Below are 20,280 nucleotides of genomic sequence, written 5' to 3'. Positions count from 1 at the left end.
GTTGAATATGAACGACCCTCGAACAGCTAGCCTGTTTAGGGCCGTTAGACCTCGAGTAGTCCCTCTTTCGCTTGGTACTGTCAAGCGAGACCTCTTCTCGTCCCCAGGATCTCGCGCAGCCATTATTTTCCTCGTGGTTTTCTTTCACGTCAAGCACGACTGACTAAGCGAAAGAGGGACTACTCTTACTTTATGGGGCCCTCGGATCATCAAACTGCTTCGTCTACCGGGTTTCTTCGTACTGCTCTATTTCAACTTGTTTCCAGGCCTGGAAAACAGCTAGCGAAGCATTATACGTAGTTTACACTTCCGAGAATTTGCGTCACGCTCCCTGCAGTATTTGAACTATGAACAACATTTGCTAACCACAATGGCTGGTTTTCACGTGACGTCACTAAAATTCGAACTACAAAACTATTGATCTTCCAGAGATTTTACTTTAATGATGTATAAGATCAGCTGAAAACTAATATTCATACAAATTTTCGCTCCGAATGGGTTCTTGGTTTTGTGATACATTACGCTTGAATTTCTAAGCTTTTGCGTGACTCGGCATTTACATGACGGCCTACAGAGCTGTCATGATGGTTAAAAAAGTGACTTGTTTCGGGGAACTTGGTTGGCTATCCAAACAGTCCAGGTCATACAAATCTCTATAAATTTGGGTAAAAAATTGCTCCGCGTATCTCGCATAAGAAAAATTGCTGTGACCAGCATTTTGGCGAGAGTCTTTGCATATTTACCTTCTGTCATTTCCCAGATTCTGGACTTTATCTATTGACCGATTTTTATTTTGATATATTTTGAATTGCGTGACACTGAAAACCAGCAATAGCCTCCATTTGGCGCGAAATTATGCTCGTCTATTTGTCCTTGGACATAACAACAGGGAACGGTTAAACGAATATCGGAGAGGCTATTATGCCAAGAACAAGGAACAGATCAAACAAAGACTTCGTGGAAAAAAAACAAACAAACAAGGGGGACAGTAAAATGCTGACCAAAAATGATGACGTCACATGAAAACAGGCAATTGCCGCGAGAGAAAAAAACTGACGCCATCAGACGACGCGAGAGGAACAGGAGATGGGAGTATCCCCCTCTGCTGACACGCGACCAGCAAAAGGAAGAGGGTATCCTCCTCCACGGAAGTCATTGGTTCGTCACGTGAGCTTGCTGCCCGCCCAAAAATTAGAGCCTGCTTGCCTACGTTGCGCCGGCTTTTATCAAATGTTTTATTGGCGGCCATTTTGACTTAATTGAAACCCAGTACTTACGGATTCAACCGGGATGTCCACGTCACGGGGAGTCCCAAAAGTTACGCGTACACCACCAAGAAAAGTAAAGTTTGCTGTTGTGTAAAACGCACACACTGAACTTTATTTTAATCTTTTGGGCGCCAGTCACTAGGACTCGGCACACGTCCCAATAGTAAATTTTTAGAGTTGATTTTTCTGTAGTGGCGTGATTTTTATTAGCGTGTTAGCGAGCGAGAGTAAAAAGCTGACGCGAGATGAACACAGGCACGTGCGAGTGAGTAAATGTGGGCGCGAGCTTGACCCAAATCCTGTAATCTGATTTGCTAGTTTTTCATTGCAAAGGAAGTCACTGCACGCGTTTTTATAAACAAGCTGGCGCGAGCGAGAGTAAAACTAATCGATTTTTTGGTCAAATTAATTGATATTTTAAGCTTTCGCCATCTTGGTTATCACGTGGTTACAAATCCGGCCTTCTGATTGGTCCATTCAACCTGACCTGCAATCTAATTGGCTAGCTTTTCACTGCGAAGAAAGTCGCTGCACGCGATTTATAAATAAGCTGACGCGAGCGAAAGTAAAGGTTGACCCAAGCAACGGTAAAGGCTGAAGCGAGCGAGTACAGTCGCGTAGGGCGTTTGCCCACCCAAAAATTAGTGCTCGCTTTGCTCATATCATTTATTGGTTCACTTGCACCCAATCCAGTCTTCTGATTGGTTGCAGATTTTGACCGGGACTTTTCCCTAAAAGGAGACTAGGGCCGAATCTTCAGTTCCACCATCTTTGATGAAATCCGGATTGGTCAAGAGTGGTCACGTGGGCTAAATCCGGCCTTCCGATTGGTCCAAATGATTGGCCGAGGGAGTACCATTTTCCTCATCCGCCATCTTAATTGAAATCCTGCAATGTGATTGATCGACAGTGGTCACGTAGGCGAAATCCGGCCTTCTGATTGGTCCAGTCCCATATAAGCCACGTTTTCTCCTAATATCCGAGCATATTTTCGCGCCAAATAGAGGCTATTGTTTTTATATATTCCGTTAAAATAGAGTCCATGCGTAGTACATGAAAATGCACGGGGCTATTTGGAAATTTTCCTTATTAAGATGAACACCGTTTGGGTTCTTTCCACGATGACAGAAACAAAATACACCACAGCAATAAAAATGACGCCCGTGAGCAAGACGAAATAGAAAAATAAGTGGAGAAACAACACGCAAGAGAACGTATTATTATAATCACACATGCTGGGACGCATGTTGAACAGTGGGACTTCCCACTGTGCAACCTGCGTTCCAGCATGTGTGATTTTGTACCATGTGACCGGATCGTGCAAAGGGCCTAATGACTACTCGCTCTTCCAAGCAACATTTCAGAGTAAACTCAAGGCTTAAATCGCTATTCAACGTTCAACTAAAAGGTAAAAGTGCAAAACAATTCAATTTTTTTCGGTTTTCCGTATTTTGCTCCTGAAATCCGAAAATTGTACTCGTCCTAAGACGATCTTACCCCATCGTGACTAAGAGATTTTGCGAGGGAATATAGCTTGAAAGTAATTACTGTGTTAATAAACTATTTTACTGTTGAATTGCTGCCAAATTAAAGGTAATTGTATCTTGGTAATTATATGTGGCGAAACCCCGGATTGGTTACCAGGGAATGACGCTGTCCCATTTAAAACTAACTGAATGAAAAAAAAAAAGACAAATTGCAACGAGAGCCAAATTTTTTGAACGAAGCCGTAGGCCAAGTCCAATTTGCTATTCAGAGGAATTTCCTTTTTAATTCAATTAATCATTTCCAAATTGGGCAGCATTAAATCCTTTCATATCACTTGCAAAAAACTTCGGACGATTTTAATTTCCGACAAAAATGGTGTCCGAAAATAAAACCGTCCGAAATTTTCAAGCGTCCGAAGCGTTTAAGCGTCCTAAGTATTAACAGTATAACACTTGGAGTGACTCCAAAGCTCTTAGTTTCCTTTAAGCCGGGCTTTATGAAGCGAACTCTAGTTGAGACACAACTTGACATAAGTAGTAACGGCTTAATAGACTTTGTGTTATTTTCTCGTCGGTGTATTCGTAAAGCTTTGAGGTTGCAGTAAAACTATCATTATATCGCACACGGAACTGTCTAAATTTTTATTTGTACAATATCTAAATACATCATTGATTTGGACATTTGCAAAATTAACAAAAAGTCATGCACACGCTTTTATAGGATTTTGGGTTGACCGTGATGTAATAAACAAGGGATACCTTCACAAATATTCTGGAAGACGATGTGAATATAAGGAAAGCCGACCATTTAGGGGCTTATCTCCCTCATGTACCACAAAAACCTAAATTTCGTGGTTGATTTTTCTACACCAACAGATCAAGAAAACTAAAGGAAAAGTGAACTTCTGGTTTTCTTTCCTTACAGGAAAATGCTTTGTCATAACATTATCGAACCAAGTCTTAAACTGTCCTTTGATTTCATCCGAGCTACTTTGCAAAATGCCCTTTGAAGCGAAGCACTTGTAGCAGCCATCGTAGGTAACCTGCCACGAAATCTTAACACTAGAATCCTTCTCGACAGTAAAGCGCTCACTAACTTCTTCAAAAACTTTCCCCATGGTTTCTTTAGAAGTAGTGCACTTGAAGTCTTCCTCCAGTGGGCGAAAAAAAGTTGACACATCTTTCACCCAAGGAACCGACTCATCTGGGATGGTCCAGATCATTCCTAGGGATCCCCCAGGGGTTAATACCCGGTATATCTCGGTCACAGCATCTTGGTTTGCAAACCAGTGGAAACAGTGGGCTGCCACAACTGCATCAACACTCGAGTCTGGAAGAGCTATATTAAACAATTAGATCATGAGCTCGAGATTTCTATCATGTGATAGTTGACGATGGCTAAGCCCGACTCAACTATCGCGCGATAGAAATCGAACGCGAGTAGTCTGACTGTTTTAGTATAAATCTACTAGTCGTTCAAAACTTTATCTAAATCCTCTTCACACACACTTCGAAAACGCGAAGAAGCGGCCGTCAATTTGTTAACAAGGGCACACTGCTACGCTACTCACTATCTACAACACAATAGACAGTGAGTAGCGTAGCCAATCAGAGAACGAAAATTCGTGATAGGGAGATAGAATACTAATAGATTTATAAAACTTATAAATAAATCTACACATAAAAATCTACGCAAATAACTAACATAATTTAACTACTCTAAGGTCTGTAACGTGTCCTGAGGTTTTTCTTTTTCAAGTACACGTGTTCAATGATTAAAGATAACTTAATAATGCTAGAGTTCTATTTTAATATTATGGAAACCTGAAGATCGAGAGCTCGGAAAATTTAAGCTGTGTCTGCATACATATTTAATAAACTGACGTCTTTTTGTTTTTACAATAAATTATCGCATAGATTATAAATCATGTGTCTATTCGTTCATTGACAATAAAAATTAGCCAATGAGCGCACGAGAATTTCTGCTTTTATTGTAAAAAGTTTCTTTCATATTTTCATTCAAATCGTGTGAACCTAACCCCGATATCATTTCAAGTGTTCTTGAAGTATTTGAGATAAACACTTTAAGGCTTCTTATCCTCTTTCGACAATCATATTCATGATCAGCGCAAGAATCCAACTACATAATTGTATTTAAAGCAATCGGAATGCTTCCGCGAATGAGTTTAGCTAGTAACTGTCGGATGATCCTTGTCACCGTGCAGAGACCTTAAACATGCTCCGATTCTGTTTTTGTTGTTGTTGTTGTTGTTGTTGTTGTTGTTTGTTTGTTTTTTTTGTTTTTTTGTTTTTTTGTAAGGTGACATAAATAAGATAAAAGCAAACCTACCAATGTTCTCAGCATAGCACTGGAGCACCTCGACTTTAGGCAAAATTCTTTGGAACTGTCGTATCATGGTATCAGTTGGATCACTCGCTATTACCCGTGCGTCGACACCCTCTAACACTTCCATCATAACTCGAGTGAATTTTCCTGTACCGCAGCCTAATTCAAGTATACTGAGGGGTTGCACTCTCTCCTGCTCTAGGATGCCAAGCTTTTTCAAGAGGAACTTTACAGATTCAACTGTATAACTCGACCGGACTTGTTCGTAGGTTGCTGAGGCTTTAAAAGCCAATGTCGCTAGCATTGCTCGGTCCTCCATCTCACGCTCAAGACTAGCAAAACTGTGTGAAGATGGAAAGCTTGTTTTAATTAAATAGCTAGATTTGCTTTTTTTTCCCATTTAATTCTATACGATAGTACTCTTGCACTATTATTGTTCTTTCAGATTTAGGTAGATAAAAGGCAGTTCAGCGCATCTTAATCGATCTGAAATGCTCGACATATTTCCATTATAGTTCTGATGCAAAAACCAAAACTTTGGCAAGCACCTTCCCGTTTCAAAACTTACCTTTTTGCATATCAGTTGATATACCAAACGTTCTCGATCTTAATAATGAATCTTACTGACGAACACTCGTTGGGAAACCAGCTGAATGTTTTCAAAACGAACAAAATACACGTACTAATTTATTCAAAACTAAAGTCAATTAAAGAACATCTTTCGAGGAATCCGTCAGAACATTGCCAACTCAGGAGACACTCAGTGGGTTCCAGAAAACAATTCTTGCCACAGAAAGCAACCGCACGTTTAAACGACGTCACTTAAAGGAAACAAGAGCAGAAAAACAATATTTTTGATTCTTACATAATAAATGTTTCACCGAATAGGGTTCCAATTAATGCGAGCATGCATAACTTGCCTTGACTGAGAAATTTGACTCCGCGTTCTCACTAGACGAAAATCCGGCGTTGTTTGGCTAAAATGGTTTGCTTTCGCTCAGTGTTCGCCCTACAAAGTTTTTGAAAAAAATATAATATAATAAAACAAACAGGGCCATATCTAGGAGATATGTATTATTCATGAAACAATTACTTTTACGTTCCTCGATTTCTTGGAATTATGTCGAACTTCCTGCTTCATCAAAAACTCACTCACACATCTAGTAATTTTAGCGTAAGTAAGTCGATCACTCGGTTTTTCTGGAAACAAATCTAAATTACACGCATGCATGAAATGACCGTTTTTCGAACCTTGCTTACAACTCAATACAGCACTTGATCTTTCAACAAGAAAGAAAATTCCAAAACAAGATGATCTCTTCAGCAATCTCTTCGATCCGAAGTTCCTCGATTTCTCGGAATTACTTTAAACCCAAAATCTCATGAATTACATTTAATTTTCAAAACTCATACGATAATTTCAGAGCAGTATACCTGGGAACATCACTCAGAAAAATAAGATATCTAAAGCCATTATAAATATTGAGAGCAAAAATATTGTTTTTGTTCATATCCCCGTGCGAGTGCCGATCATATGTTCATGTGTTCATATTCATGGAGAACGCCTCATATTCTAGGAGAACGCCTCCAGAAACCACTTTGGAAAGAAATGATTCGGCCTTAAACAATTAATTTAAAGTTTCACCATTTCCTTGATTGACCTTACCAAAGTAAAAAAATCACTCTCATACCTCTCTGAAATATCCGTACTTGTTCAGTCGTACTTCAAAGCAACAGGGTATGTTCTGGAATAACCACACAGGCGCTCATTTCGGAGTAAATCTTGTTCCCGGAATACACTAATTTAGGGAAAAACGGAAGTTGAACGAAAGCGAGGTTTAAAAAAAAAAAAGTAACCTTCACCTGCTCAAAGACATAAAGCGTAAATTTCATTTAAAATCACATAAACAAAAAATAATCACTTCCTTTGCAAATCAGCCACGAATCTTGATCTTTATAACTTTTAACGAAGATAAAAGAAACAAACGAAGGTTTACAGCTGATAGGTGTAAGATCGTGTCAGTACGTAGACTTCTTTTTTAGCTCTGATTGCTTTGAACGGGATGGATCTCAGTTCTGATTTATTGACATTAGGGAATTAAGGGAAAGCGAAAGAGACAATCTTAGCTTTCTTTGTCCGTTTGCTATCCCAATGAAACTTTTTGGTATCGACAGAGATAGTCACGAAAACATATCTGGCACTGTTGATGGCTACAATGCATTATTTTTAATGAAACCTAACTAGAGTGCTTGACTGAATGCGATACAAAGCTAAATAATACCGTCAAGTGCAAAAGTGATATATTCATCTGAGACGGGATCAAGGCAACAACATTGTTTATATGCTGGATCTCAGAGGATTTACCTTATATAATTTTACCAAGGATTGCACAATCCAAGAGTAGCAAAGTCGTAGAAACGAACTAAGACAAAAATACCTTTGATACCTATACTTTGTTCAGCGAGACCCAGTTCATTCGGTTACAGCGGGAGGACCTTCAAAATGCCGCTATTTTAATTTTTGAATGATTTTAAAAAGGCTTCACTGCACTTTCCCTGGCCTTCAAAGAAGGTAAAAGGAATCTTGAGGCGGGAAACTTTTGTCGAGTGAAGGGAGTTTCAGCGTCCTGGCAGTACAATTCAGCGACCCTTGCGGCTAAAGCATGGGGTCTATGCTGCTGATTTCCGTTTCGTAAACGGTCGATGCCATTTTTAACGGTCGATGCCATCATTAGTAACCAAGCCTTTCAGAATGGACGATGCCATAACTGCTTTAGTATAGGCCTGGACAAGGTAGAAACTGGTTTTAATTTGTTGATTGAGTAAAACGCACTTGCCAAATGCTTGATTGTTCATATTCACACTGGTTTGCTTGCGGTTAGCTTTTATTTGATGGTTGGGGCAACATTATCATTGATATTTAAGAAAGTCACTTTTTACAATTAAATTTTGCGTAGTGTCGTGGTAGAAGAGGGATGTTAGGAAACAGAGGTTTCGGGTTCGATACTGGATGGTTACTTACAAATTTTCTTTTTTTCGTAGAGAAAAATTCGTTCATAAATAAAAGATTTTTAAGTGTCGCGAAATTGGCATTGACCGTTTACGAAATGTTTGGTGTGTATGGTGTTCAAAAATGATCGTTTTGATATGCCACAAAAATACATTTATGGACTATGCAAGTCTTTTGACTTCTAGTCTCGGTAGCAGGCGATTAATGCGTCCAGCGGTAACAAAGGAAAAGTTGAAGACCAAAGACCTATTTTTTAATGCGCAAATTATAGGACTAATTGAACCTATTCAAATATGGGCAAAATTGTATCCATTTGTGACAAATCACAGCCAAGTTTGCACTCTAATTTCATGTTATAAACTTCATTCCGAAAAATTAACCATCAACCGTCAAATGATGTAAAATTTAACCGTCAACCGTCAAAAAGGGGGCTTATCTTTAACCGTCAACAGTCAAAGCCATACAATTTCGGCTGTAAATTTTGCCGGGACAAAGAATGTTCTAATAACTAAGGTTTTCGATAAACAATTAAGAATAAAAAGCAGCGATATTCAAGAATGACGTTTCGACGACTCCATGCCATCATTCTCAAATTCAAATAAGATACGTTATGTGAGTTCGTTATATAGTGAATGCACGTGTGAAGGTCTCAGTGCATATGATTAAGAGATAAAAATAATCGATGAATAAGAACAAAAATACCAAGCGTGGTGCGCTTGAACTGTCAAATAAAAAGTTTTGCTTTAATAGAGTCAGATTGAATGTTAAGTGTTGGTTTTTGTTTTTGGAAGAGCATTTCATAAATTAAACAATCCAGTTTCCCACGGCATTTCTTGAGGATTGTAAATTGGTAAATCGATTCTTTTTATCTCTTAATCATATGCACTGAGACCTTCACAGTACATTCACTATATAACGAACTCACACAAAGAATGTTGATCGTTAAATCGATGACCGTAAAATCGGGATTCCATTGTGGAAAATTGTTTTGCTGCATCAGAATGTTTCATAGAGATTTTCTGTGCGTCAACCAACAGAGCATACAATGATATGAATAAAAACATTCTCGAGTAAAGCACGCACTCACTCGTACTCGTAAAATGATATTTTCTTCCAGAAAAAGGTAAAGGTCTTTCGCATGAAAATTCGTTAAATAGTTTCAAGAAGTTGGTTCTTGAAGTCCTTTGTGATATTCTTAAAACAAAAGCGAGGAAGAAGCTGTACATCTGTCTTCGGGATCTTGAAATTGATCATCACGTTTTAAATGGACGTGTCTTATTCTCAGTTGTGTTGGCTTTTTACGGACCAAGGCCTGTAAACTGAAGGCCGTCAGGCGTTTGCCAAGATAGGCACGCAGGGCGTGCTCGGATTGTTCGGTGGCAACATTGGGACTGCGATACGATAGGAAGAAAATTGTGTAAAAGCCACAAATATAAACATATCAAAAAAATTCTGATCAGTTTGTTTAACATCAATTCGGTCTTAATTTCCAAACATGTATTACCCACAACATGCAAGGCTTTCATTTAGTAACAAGACTAGAGGGTTAGACCAATGCTGAAGAGTTTCACTTCATTTCAATTCAAGCACAACTAATTTCAAGATGTCTACTTTTAAAGTGTCTTTTGTGGGTATCTCCTAATCGGTAGAATTATTCCGTCTTTATAACTTGATCAGTTGGCATCTATGCCATTTTCTGCAAGGAATTCCCCATCCTTGCCTTTTCAAGAAGGTGAACATAGCCAATATTCAACCTTGGGACTCTACAGGGGCGAATTATAGACAATTAAGGTACATGAAGAACTTTTTTAAGCGCTTTGCCTAAAAATAAAGTATTTAAGGACGTTCGCGCGAAAATTTTCCAACATTGATTTTTTCTGAGACTTTTACCACTGTGAAATGATGAGCTAGTTATGTCAGAAATGTAAAAATCATAGGCTCCTGTGAGCCAGCTCATGGATGAATGTTTCTTTGTGCCTCAGTTTCAAAAGGAGTCGTCGTGCAAAACTGAGTTTGATTTGCACGAAAATGAACCTGTAGGCGGAAGTCATATGAATGGTTTCGCACTTAGACTAGTTTTGGCACAGAGGCAAAAGGCAACTTGGAAATGGCCTACTGGATGAATGTAGAAAAGGTAGTTGAATAAAAAGAGACGAGAAATTGATCATTGTAGAGTTCTTCGTGGTACTGCAGTCAAAAACAGGAAAATAAACATATTTTGGTCAAATGTGATGCATAGGTTGTGATGTCCACATATGGTTGCTAATTGCAACCCTTTATGTGGCTGAATTTGTTCTGTGGTAAAATCATTTTATAATAAATAATTATTTATTACATGATAAAATCAATATGAGCACCGCTTTTAATAGGAACAGTTTCTTTCTTATTAAGTCCACTGAAATACTGACTACCATGATGTAGCACATAAACGCTAAGTAGCGTTAGTAAGTAACGCTAATTAAGTAGCGTAACGCTAAGTAGCGTTAGTAACGCTATGTAGCGAGTAAACGCTTTTGTAGCCAAACGTCTCCTATACACGCACATTATATATTTTTAATTGAGTTATAAATAACATAATTTTTACAGCAGCAGGACACATGTAGTAGCAGTACAGCATGATAACAATCATTTTAAAAATTGAATAAAAATTCAACAGGCATAAGCTGGAACAGTTAGGAAAACTAAGTAATTAACTAACTTTTTCGAATAATCAACTTTCCAAGATTTGTATTCAATTAATAGAGACAGATTAACACATTCTGTTTTTGTGTTCCCTTATGATGGGTTCTAGTAGCGTCATTTAATTGTAGTCCCAATATAAAGGACTGATGTTACTCTATATGTACATGTTCATGTATGTGAACATGATATGGAGCTGCTAATTTTCAGTTGAAGTTTTATTTCTGTATTCCACTGTAAAGCTATAGGTTCATCTCTGAGTTAAGTTTTGACACATGTAGTGAGATCAGGTGGAATTCACATTCTTCATCTTAAGACACTTACCACTGTAAAATGATGAGTTAGTTATGTCAGAAATGTAAAAAAAATGGGGGGTCACCGACTTCGTTTTGGAGAGGACATGACCGGAAGGACACCCTAAATCTAAAAAAGTTGGGCTTCGTTAGCAAATAAGGCCACAGTGTCTGTAAGCCCAAAAATATTGCAATTAGAACTTTGAAGTGAAATGTTCTCTGCTAAATATTGTTTAAGCGGACCCATTAAGTGAATTAGTCAACTGGTGAGATTCCTTAAAGAACAAGTTCGCATTTAGCGACCATAGTTTCACGCGCCTTGCAGCCGCAAGATGGCAGGATTTGATGTCCCGCGAACAGAAATCTTGAAATTTTTTAACTTCCCACATTAATTTTTTGTTCATCTTTGGACAATGTGGAGATAATTGTAAATAAACTCCGCTTCTGGAAAGAAAAATATGGGTCACCGAACGTCCAAGATCGTTAAATCTAGGCAAAGCTATAGCAATGGCCATCTGCCGTATCATTGTTCATTTTATTACTTAGCGCGCGCTCTCGTGCATGACGTGGCGTGTGAATTTGCGTGCGCAGTAAGGATGCGCAGAAACAATAAGCGCGAGCGGCCTTAATTCAACAACTACCAGTGGTCACTAAACTCGGGTCGCGTTAATTTTTCCAGTTTCCATGAAAGAGTAAGGTTGGACGTGACCAAGTTCTTTTTTTTTTTTTTTTTTTTTTTTGCCTGTTTATGGACCAAGAACAGTTGAGGCTCAAAAAATTGCCAAAAAAGACGCCAGGATCGGCAGCCATCTTTATAGAACAAACTTGTTCAATAGAGAATTTATTGTATAGCATAAAGAACCATTTTCTTCAAGTGAAGCAGCGCGTAGTCCCAAACAGGCAAGACGGCCTTATTTTGCGCGCTCGGGTAGCCAATCACAGCGCCGGGTTTGGTTCATCTTGCCACTCGCGGAGCTAGTCACATCGTACTAACAAGTAGAATAAATGACTGTTCTGAATATTTAACCAAGTAATGCCCCTTTTCTTTTACCTCCTTTCTTTTTAACAACAACAACAACTAATTAACAACGCTTTATTTTACCCATTCTTTATTCGTAATTTACAAATCGTGTCAGTAAATTAGGGAAGCTAAGAGTATTGGCTACCTGAAATAACCATGAACGACCGGACAGCAATGCTACAACAAAATCATATAAGGGCAGTCAGGTACATAACGTAAGCAAACACAAGAACGCAATACAATCAAAACACATAAGATAAAAATGATACTCATGGAGACTCGTGTCCAAAAATAGAATAATATAAGCTACAATGGACGCATGGAAAATATATTTCACGAGAACTTGAACGACACACATCCAACTTAGTTTTTGTAAAGGGCAATGGCGGACCTAGGGGCCTTCACAAGGAGGGTCAGGGTGGAAGAATTGGAGTTAATGTGGTTTTTATATTTAAAAGAAGTAGGAGTTATTGGCTCCTGAAAAAAAGGCAGATTGATTTTGGGTGAAGCTTATTTCACTTTCAAAGCTGTTTGTGAGAGTAAAGGGGATTTTCGGGGCTCCGGCACTGACATTCTATTAACGGAGTCCCTCCTGGCCTCTAGATCAACCATTGTAAAATACCATAAAATGGTATACGAGGTCAATTTATAAAATTGACATTGTATCACTCTATAATGACTCTGTAGAGGTCTATGCCATCTTATTAGCGATATAAAAACGAAATGTGATCTAAAAGAAAAAAAAGGGGGCGCCAAAGATATCGTAGCAGTTAACAAGGCTATATCAACTAAAAGTTAAATGGTTTTACTTTTAAGCCGATTTTTATTTATTTAGATTGCCTCCTAGCGAACGTGCTTGGCACCCACTAAATCATTTATAAATATCGCAAAATCCTGCTGTAAGCCTGTTAGGGGTCTTTGCGTTAGCTTATAACCTGAGAGCTTGGGAGGAGCTTAAGCCGACACGACGCAGAAACGTTCCTGAATGCACGCCTCTTTAAACAACGTTCAATTTTCGAGCGACCTCTCGTTTATGGCTGTATCACGTTTCCACTTCACTATCAATTTATGCGCTGTTTCTTCAGTCGATCTGAAGAAAGAAATCTTGAAATGTTTTTATAATCCCGTCGTTTCCGTTTCTTTCCAGTTATACCAATGACTGCAGTAGATGAAGAGGACGGGGTAGAGAAGAGAGGTATTCTAAAAAAAAAAAAAAATGGAGCTACGACGCAGGATTTTACGAAGATTATGCACCAGGCAAGAGAAAATCACTGCCATCCAGTGGCTAAGCCGTGTTGAACTAAACTAACTACGGTCAGCCACTTACGATAACTCGGACCCTCGGTAACGCTACCTCGAACCAGAATATGATATGCCTGGATTTTCACGCTAACTCGAAGCAATCATTTAATCTTTTCAGGTCATGTTCTTTCGCAATACTCGAAATAACTAGAACCTCATTTGTCAAAGTGTTATGAATCAAACGGCTATCCAGAATCATCGACATAAATAGATTTTCTGCAAAGTGTCAGAGACTTAACAGAATATTTCTGAAGAGAATACAAATTCGTTGCAACCATGTACTGCAACAGCAATAGACAAAATAGTATTCGTCTGCCTCTTTGTTTTGTTTTCTCGCATTCCCTTCAGATCCGTTATTTTTTGCTATGCTGGAAAAGTATCGTTTATGTTATACTGTTAAGATTGAAATGCACACCGTCTTAGTCCCCAGTCTCCGTTCATCCACCCCATGCCAGTTCCCATCACCTTTCCTGGAAGGCTCGAGGTATAAGGAGTGGAGCTAACTGTTTGCTAGGCATTACGAGGCCATCAGTTTCAAAAGATAGAGCTTTACATATATTTCGGATGAATGAAGTATAGTTTCGTTTTGGTTGCCATGCCACCACTTAGAGCATTTTACCTTTTAACTTAATTAATTTCCAAGAGGTCGCACTGGCAACAGTCTTTCAGAAACATGAGGCTTTTCTTTGCACTTGCATGCACAATTATTAATTATAGGATAACGGAACTTCGACCACCGACAAGATATATTTGAAGCTTGGGCCCCAGGTCTCTTCCCTTTCCGCCCGTCTCGGACTTTGCGGCAATGCCATCGTAACATCATCACTGAGACTGGATCAGAGGGAACACACGACATCCCATGAGGCCACGAGCACTGCTTGTTTACACAGCGGCCCATCTGCGAAGGAAAACTACGTTCTTTAATTCATTATTTTAAGGTAAACTTAGCAGCCTGAAAACTCTTTCTGCTTAGTCAGTTTCACGCAAAAAAAAAAATAACTTGGAGAAGGGTTAAAGGAAATATAGTAATGCGTGAAATGGAATAGGATCAAAACGGATTCTTTCAACATGAAATATTTCGTTGGCAAAATGAACGCTATGTTTTGTAATGTTTCCAGAATGAAGTCATAACATGACTCTATTTATGACAGGGAATGTTTTAACAAGTTCTTAAAAGACTCTAGCGTGTGTTTCGGAGTTTGACCCTCTCTCTACACCTACACGTCGGAGAAAATGTTTCCGGTTTACTTAACCCTTTATCCCCTAAGGCGAACAGCAGTTTTTCTTAAATCAGCAAATAAAGACTCTCCGCCTGTTTACAATATACCATTTGAAAGCCACTGATCTCCTTATTTAAGGATTTACATAGCAGCTATGAAGGAAGTAGTCATTAAGGCCCCGTTCATAGTAATGCTTTTCTGAAACGTTGCGTTTTCGATGAAGCGTATAGACGAAAACTCTGCATCAGCACACTGCCGTTTGAACTGATTTCACGCTGTCCACATTGAATTGCTCGAAAACGCTTATGCTAAAATGCTATAGGAAAACACCACAAATGTCATTTGCGCATGCGGACATAATGTGAATGACGTCAGCATTTTGGAAACCTCCGTCAATTCAAAAACCACGCCAGTACGCTAGGGCTCAGTTTTCGGATGTCTCCACTCCAGCGGACAGCGCTTCAAATGCATGCGTTTTCCATGAACACCATGAGAATTTTGGGTCGTTTGAGTGTGGACGGCAGGTCAAAACGCATCAGAAACGACGTGTTCTCAACAAAAGGGCATTAGTGACGACTTCTGCTCTAGACGCGACTGTGCTAATCGTAGATTGCCATACTCGATAAATGCCTTGACCATGAAAACGTGGCCTCTGTCAGTTATTTTGCAAAGCGCATACTTGCAACCCTTGTCTGGTTGTCAGGGTCTTTGCTTATTCTTGTCAGACTGCTTGTTCAGGCTCACTGAATTCGTTAACGCCACAAAAACATTAATGGCCCGTCTAGCATAATTTCCACAAATTTGAAAAGGCACAATTTAATGTCCTGCCAATCGGTACCCGGAAACTCAGAGCATGTTAAGATCCGGAATACCACTAAGCTCATTTATAGAACGTGAGGTATTAAGCGTAATTGATTAATTTGATTAAGCCGGTAAGAAAGATAACATTGGTCTGGCTCCTTCTGTAAGGGTCTGGTATGAATGTCTAAGCAGCGGTCATTTGAAACTGTCTGATAGATATATCCATATGTGTTGATGGCTGCCAAATCGCAAAAAACATAGTCGCACAAATCATGCTAGGGATGCTCGGATCGTCTTTCTGTTTCGTTCTTGGATCACATTGTGGTATGTTTGCAGTCAGTACCTGAAACTACTCCGTACAGAGGTAAACTGAGCCGAACGCGAATTTTTGTTGAAAGTTACCTTAACGCAAATAAAGACAGTAAGTGCACAATAAAAAGAACTTTTCGAGGAAGGCACAGTTCACGGTTGAACTATCAATAAAATTGCTGTGGCTAAGTACACTCCAACTTTCGCCTTCGACAGAACGTTGGTTCTTAAATATCTCTTTTCGGTTCAGAAAAGAAACTTTTTGACGCAAGTATTTCCCGGTTGAATTAATTGCATGCGCAGCGCGCAGGAGGGCACGCTGGTAAAACTATAAATTGTAGATAATGGTAGTCCGCTGTTCCAAGGAAACCTAAAGTTGACTTGTATGACTAAGCATTACTCCGCTATCGACATTAAAATCCTTTGTTTGTTCAGTGTTTTACGTTGTTTTTATACTTTTGGGATTATTTTGGGAGTATTTTTCTACTGAGCTATACCGGACCGAAAAGAAACCTGCATACTTTTAGTTGATCAAGTTCTTCCTCTTTAATTGGACTCTTTTTTACATCTCTCGTTTGTTTTCGTTTAACCTGACTTTAAAGCCAGCTAAATTCGACATCGGGAACGATGAGCAAGAACGATTTTCATTTTTTTTGTCGGTATTCAAACCCAAGATGTAGAAAATTAGCGACCAAATACGTTCCTAAGACCCTGTGATCCTTATACAACAGCCACGCATTGTTTGGCTTGTGTCATTTGCAAAGCTGGGTTCAAGAGTCAAGTGAAAGCGTACAGGCCCGGCTCTTAACGACTAAACGGTCGATTGTTCTGCTCATGACAGACGAGAGTGCAACCACTAAAGACCCGCTTTGTTCGAGTTAATTCAGTGGTCCCAATTAATTAAACCGCTGACGTTTCTAAATACTTGAATGCCTACACTCTACTACTATGCAGCTGAGTCAGCAACAATTCTTTTTCTTCCCATTTCTAGCTGTATAGGGCTGTTTTTTGGCATTTTTCATATACTGAGGTTCGAAATATTAACAGCATATGGAATCTTATTGTTGTGATTGATACACGTGTATCATATGATCCAGTTAGATACAGAATATTATTTCTGTCGTGAATCTTTGACCTTAGCTCGACAGGTGCTTTTTGCGTCTGGTCTATATTTAAATCGCTTTAATACAGGCAGCACTTATTACACTTCCAAGCAGTTGTTTATGAAAGATTGAGTCGTGTTAGGCTACAATCCAATCTTTATCGTTCTGACACGCAAATCTGCACCAACATGCAAAGTAAGCTGGCTTTTGCTCTCCTTTCCTCTCTAATTCATCGACAATTGTCTGTTTTTCTTCAAATAAAACGAACGGACTCCTGATGGTTTGCCTGGAAAACTCGTACGCGATGAGCTCTTATACATGGCAACATTTCAAAATAACGGCTACAGCCTCAAGCCAAAAATAAATTTTATACTCAACTGAAAGATGGCCCGAGGCATACCACTGGGCCAAAAATTTATGATCTCATATATGCTGGCGGTTTCAGTCAGTCGCCACAATTGGTGACATAGAAAGGGATTCTAAGCATTAAAGCACAAAAATGATATTGTTTAGCTGGCTCTATAGCATTTCAAGCCTTTTCTAATTACTTACTGAGATCCACCGCGGCCAATAGCAGTTCCCCAAGTGCTTCCAAGTTCTTTCCACAGGACAGTCCGATTTGTGAATGAGCCATTTCATCAAAAACCTTTCAACAGATAGGGACGTTTTACCCATCTTAGGTATAGTCTCGTTCCTGATAACCTGCCTGAGAAAGTTTTTTTCTGCGGTCGTGATGCCACGCAGTGAAACTCGTTGCACGATCGGTTCGTCGGACATCTGCGAGGGCTCAGTCACTGACAAAAAGCGCTCATCTATCTTGCCTCCAAGGCGTTTGAGAAGTCGCCTCTCATTCAAATCACGCTCGCTCGGTTTCTGAAGTTGTTCCTCGCAGTCGTCTATGCTCTTTGGTTGAGTGCTCTCAACTGGCTTTAATAGCAGACCACTGCCTATTAGGACATTTTTAGGATGAGATCCCTCGTGTGGGTAAATCATGTGCACACCGCTACCACCTTCAAAGTTCCGAGCGTGAACACATTGCGAAATTTTCGCCGCATTCAGCAGCAAAGTTGTCGCGATGATTAGTAACGTCTTCATGCTTTACGCTTACAGAAGCAAATGTCTAATGCTTTAGGCCCGATTTGCTTTTATAGCTCAGAAATGTTCTGTTTACCTCCTTACACCCTGTGGACGCTTCGCTCAGACACTGGACACTAAATAACATTTGACGCGACGCTAGACGAAAAATTAAGATCCAAAATATCTCCCATTACAAATGTTCTTTGGACCAAAGACGGGATTTTATTGACCCCGCGGCCGGACTGAATTCAATTCTGGCACTGTGTTGACTTCGTGTGATAGAAGTATATAATGTGCGCCCGATGGCGCGAGACTCGAGTACGTAATGTAGTCTGAAGCTCATAATTTGAAGACTGGCCAAGTTTCTGTTCCAAAAAATTCGCATCGAGAAGATTAATGATGAAAACGTCGTAAACTGCGGTATCAGACAGGAGTCTAAAGCCTCGCATAGTTCTCAGTGATAGCTGTGTGCTATCTGTGTGCTTTGTAAATATTGCAATTCGTTTACAGACGTCGAGTAAACTAAATGGAAATGCGATTAGTTTGAGTCTCAATTCTTAAATCCTTGCCATCATTAGCGAAGTACTTTGTTTATTACCAGACTGTGGTTAAACCTTTAAAAATGATACAGCTGAAATTATTAAACAGTGGGATGTCACCATTCCCCCACAAAAAAATTACACTTGCGTATTGAATGATTCTGATGTTGCATCTAGCCGAGATGTAACTGTGACGTTAACGAGACAATGAAAACTTGCTTTGTCTTTCTTTCGGCAGACAAGAATAAGCTGTCACTTTGCACCAAGACAACACAAAAACGACTTACCCACGCGAAGAAATTAAGCGGAACAGGATATGCTTGCACGTAAAGAGGCTAATACGCACAGCCACTCAACACTCCAACGAGACGAAGAAGCTTGATTTTTCGCCATTTTCATAAAGGGAAAGTGAAGAAAGTTTTAGAATTTGTCTAACTGTTACACTGTTTCACATACTTTACTCATTTATCTTCAAAACTGGGAAAATGTAACAAGGAATGCTAAAGGTAAACAGAGAACGTTATTGGGTATGATATCATTAAAAGATCAGTGGCTCATATCTCTACTAATACTACATCCATCCAATTTACAAAATTATTTTGGTGTTAAGGAGTACAGATGGCATCGTTTTACGATGAAAACATTGGCTAATTATACCCTACACCAACTGATTAATGCGATTATTACGTTTCTCTCAAAGAATGGAAAGACAGTTCTTGACAAGAGCGTATAACTCAAGTCCGCTTGGCTTCCCGCCAAAACTACATTCGTTTGCCCGCGTTGGGCCTTGGGAGGTAGCTTGGGTAGCAGATGTTATATCTCGCCTCTGCCGGGATTCTGCGCGTCTATCACAAACCGCGCAAACTTGTGAGGTACTTGCGACTTAAATGGTTTCCCGCCAAAAAGGACTGTATGCCCGAGGCGAACTCTTTAATTCATAGTAAGCAGCCTGCGCAGCTGGCGGAATTTCCCGCGGGAGTAATTTTTTTTTTGGTAGCGAAGCCGTTTACAAAAGCGGTGAATTCGAAGCCGCGAGGAAGTCCCTGCCTCTCGCGAATTTTATGTCCTCGCGAGGACATTAAATGCCGGCTCCGCCGCAAAAAGTCACTCTCTCACAAGTCCCGCCTTTAGGTGAAAACATTTGGGTAAATAGAAACTCTGTGTCAAAACATGATTATTCATATATATATATATATTTTTTTTTTCACATGGGCCGATTTAATTTCAAATCGTGATTCCACTAAGTCCATTCTAATTCCAAAGGTCACAAAAATAACCCAGCCTTTTTCATTTTCAATTTCCAAAAAAACTGAAAGAAAATCCACACTTTATTCAGATTACAGACATTGATAAATGAACTTGATGGTGTTGATGAACTTGAGGGTGGTGGCCCGTACTCACAATCGCCGGAACACGAGCCTAACGACGTTCTGATAGGAAGGGAAAAAACTCTCATATAACCAGTGCACAATTTTATCGTTGCGAAGATACTCTGAGAGAGCTATTAAAAACAATACGAAGTGCGGAATGCGCGCAGTCGAATTTTTCCGTGATCTGAGAGAGAACACCGAAACAGACAAGACTAATGGTTTCCGCAGGGCTGGCATTCATAATTACGTCTTCAGGCTGTCTGGATCACAGCACTGTTCGGCACTGTAAAGACTTCCCATGCTTGTTTCCCGTTGGCACAATCCACTTTTTTTTAATTTTTGAAAAAAATCAGACAAAGCCTCCGCGAATGTTACGAGAGGAGTCTGAGGAAGTCTAGTAGCCCTTTCTTGGCACTTGTCTTGGCCATATTTAAACTACAGCAGGAACGTCACG

The 20,280-nt window shown here is 39.6% G+C and overlaps 2 protein-coding genes across 4 annotated transcripts; both read right to left on the bottom strand.

Annotated features, from left to right (window-relative positions):
• Nucleotides 1-3,382: 3,382 nt before the first annotated feature.
• LOC110045172 (uncharacterized) lies at nt 3,383-6,948 on the bottom strand. Of its 3 annotated transcripts, none has more exons than XM_020750777.2 (3): nt 6,794-6,948; nt 5,106-5,443; nt 3,383-4,094 (listed from the first exon to the last, which is right to left on the bottom strand). In XM_020750777.2, exons 2-3 carry the CDS (start codon nt 5,419-5,421, stop codon nt 3,598-3,600), a joined length of 813 nt encoding a protein of 270 aa, XP_020606436.1. In that variant the 5' UTR covers nt 5,422-5,443; nt 6,794-6,948; the 3' UTR covers nt 3,383-3,597. The 3 variants fall into 3 exon arrangements, with proteins under 3 accessions (XP_020606436.1, XP_020606428.1, XP_089144818.1); XM_020750769.2 differs by lacking the exon at nt 6,794-6,948 and adding an exon at nt 5,671-6,111; XM_089288692.1 differs by lacking the exon at nt 6,794-6,948 and having other exon boundaries at nt 5,106-5,626.
• Nucleotides 6,949-12,163: 5,215 nt separating this feature from the next.
• Nucleotides 12,164-19,655, bottom strand: LOC110045150 (noggin-2-like). The gene is made up of 2 exons (XM_020750746.2): nt 17,393-19,655; nt 12,164-14,305 (listed from the first exon to the last, which is right to left on the bottom strand). The coding sequence occupies exons 1-2, from the start codon at nt 17,933-17,935 to the stop codon at nt 14,039-14,041; spliced, it is 810 nt and encodes a 269-aa protein (XP_020606405.1). The 5' UTR covers nt 17,936-19,655; the 3' UTR covers nt 12,164-14,038.
• Between the last annotated feature and the right edge of the window lie 625 nt (nt 19,656-20,280).

This window comes from Orbicella faveolata, unplaced genomic scaffold (assembly GCF_042242905.1).
Source record: "Orbicella faveolata isolate gen_17 unplaced genomic scaffold, um_ofav_v1 contig_2, whole genome shotgun sequence".
Taxonomy (NCBI): Eukaryota; Metazoa; Cnidaria; class Anthozoa; order Scleractinia; family Merulinidae; genus Orbicella; species Orbicella faveolata.
Note: the sequence above shows the minus strand (reverse complement) of the source record. Positions and strands in the feature narration are given on the sequence as shown.

What these genes read in the sequence shown, in the direction of transcription:
- LOC110045172 (XM_089288692.1), bottom strand. Translation starts at nt 5,502, where the DNA reads ATGGGAAAAAAAAGCAAATCTAGCTATTTAATTAAAACAAGCTTTCCA. An exon ending in GTGCTATGCTGAGAACATTG is followed by an intron (nt 4,095 to 5,105) that starts GTAGGTTTGCTT and finishes TGTTTAATATAG; the next exon opens with CTCTTCCAGACTCGAGTGTT.
- LOC110045150 (XM_020750746.2), bottom strand. Translation starts at nt 17,935, where the DNA reads ATGAAGACGTTACTAATCATCGCGACAACTTTGCTGCTGAATGCGGCG. An exon ending in ATTGGCCGCGGTGGATCTCA is followed by an intron (nt 14,306 to 17,392) that starts GTAAGTAATTAG and finishes TTTCCTTCGCAG; the next exon opens with ATGGGCCGCTGTGTAAACAA.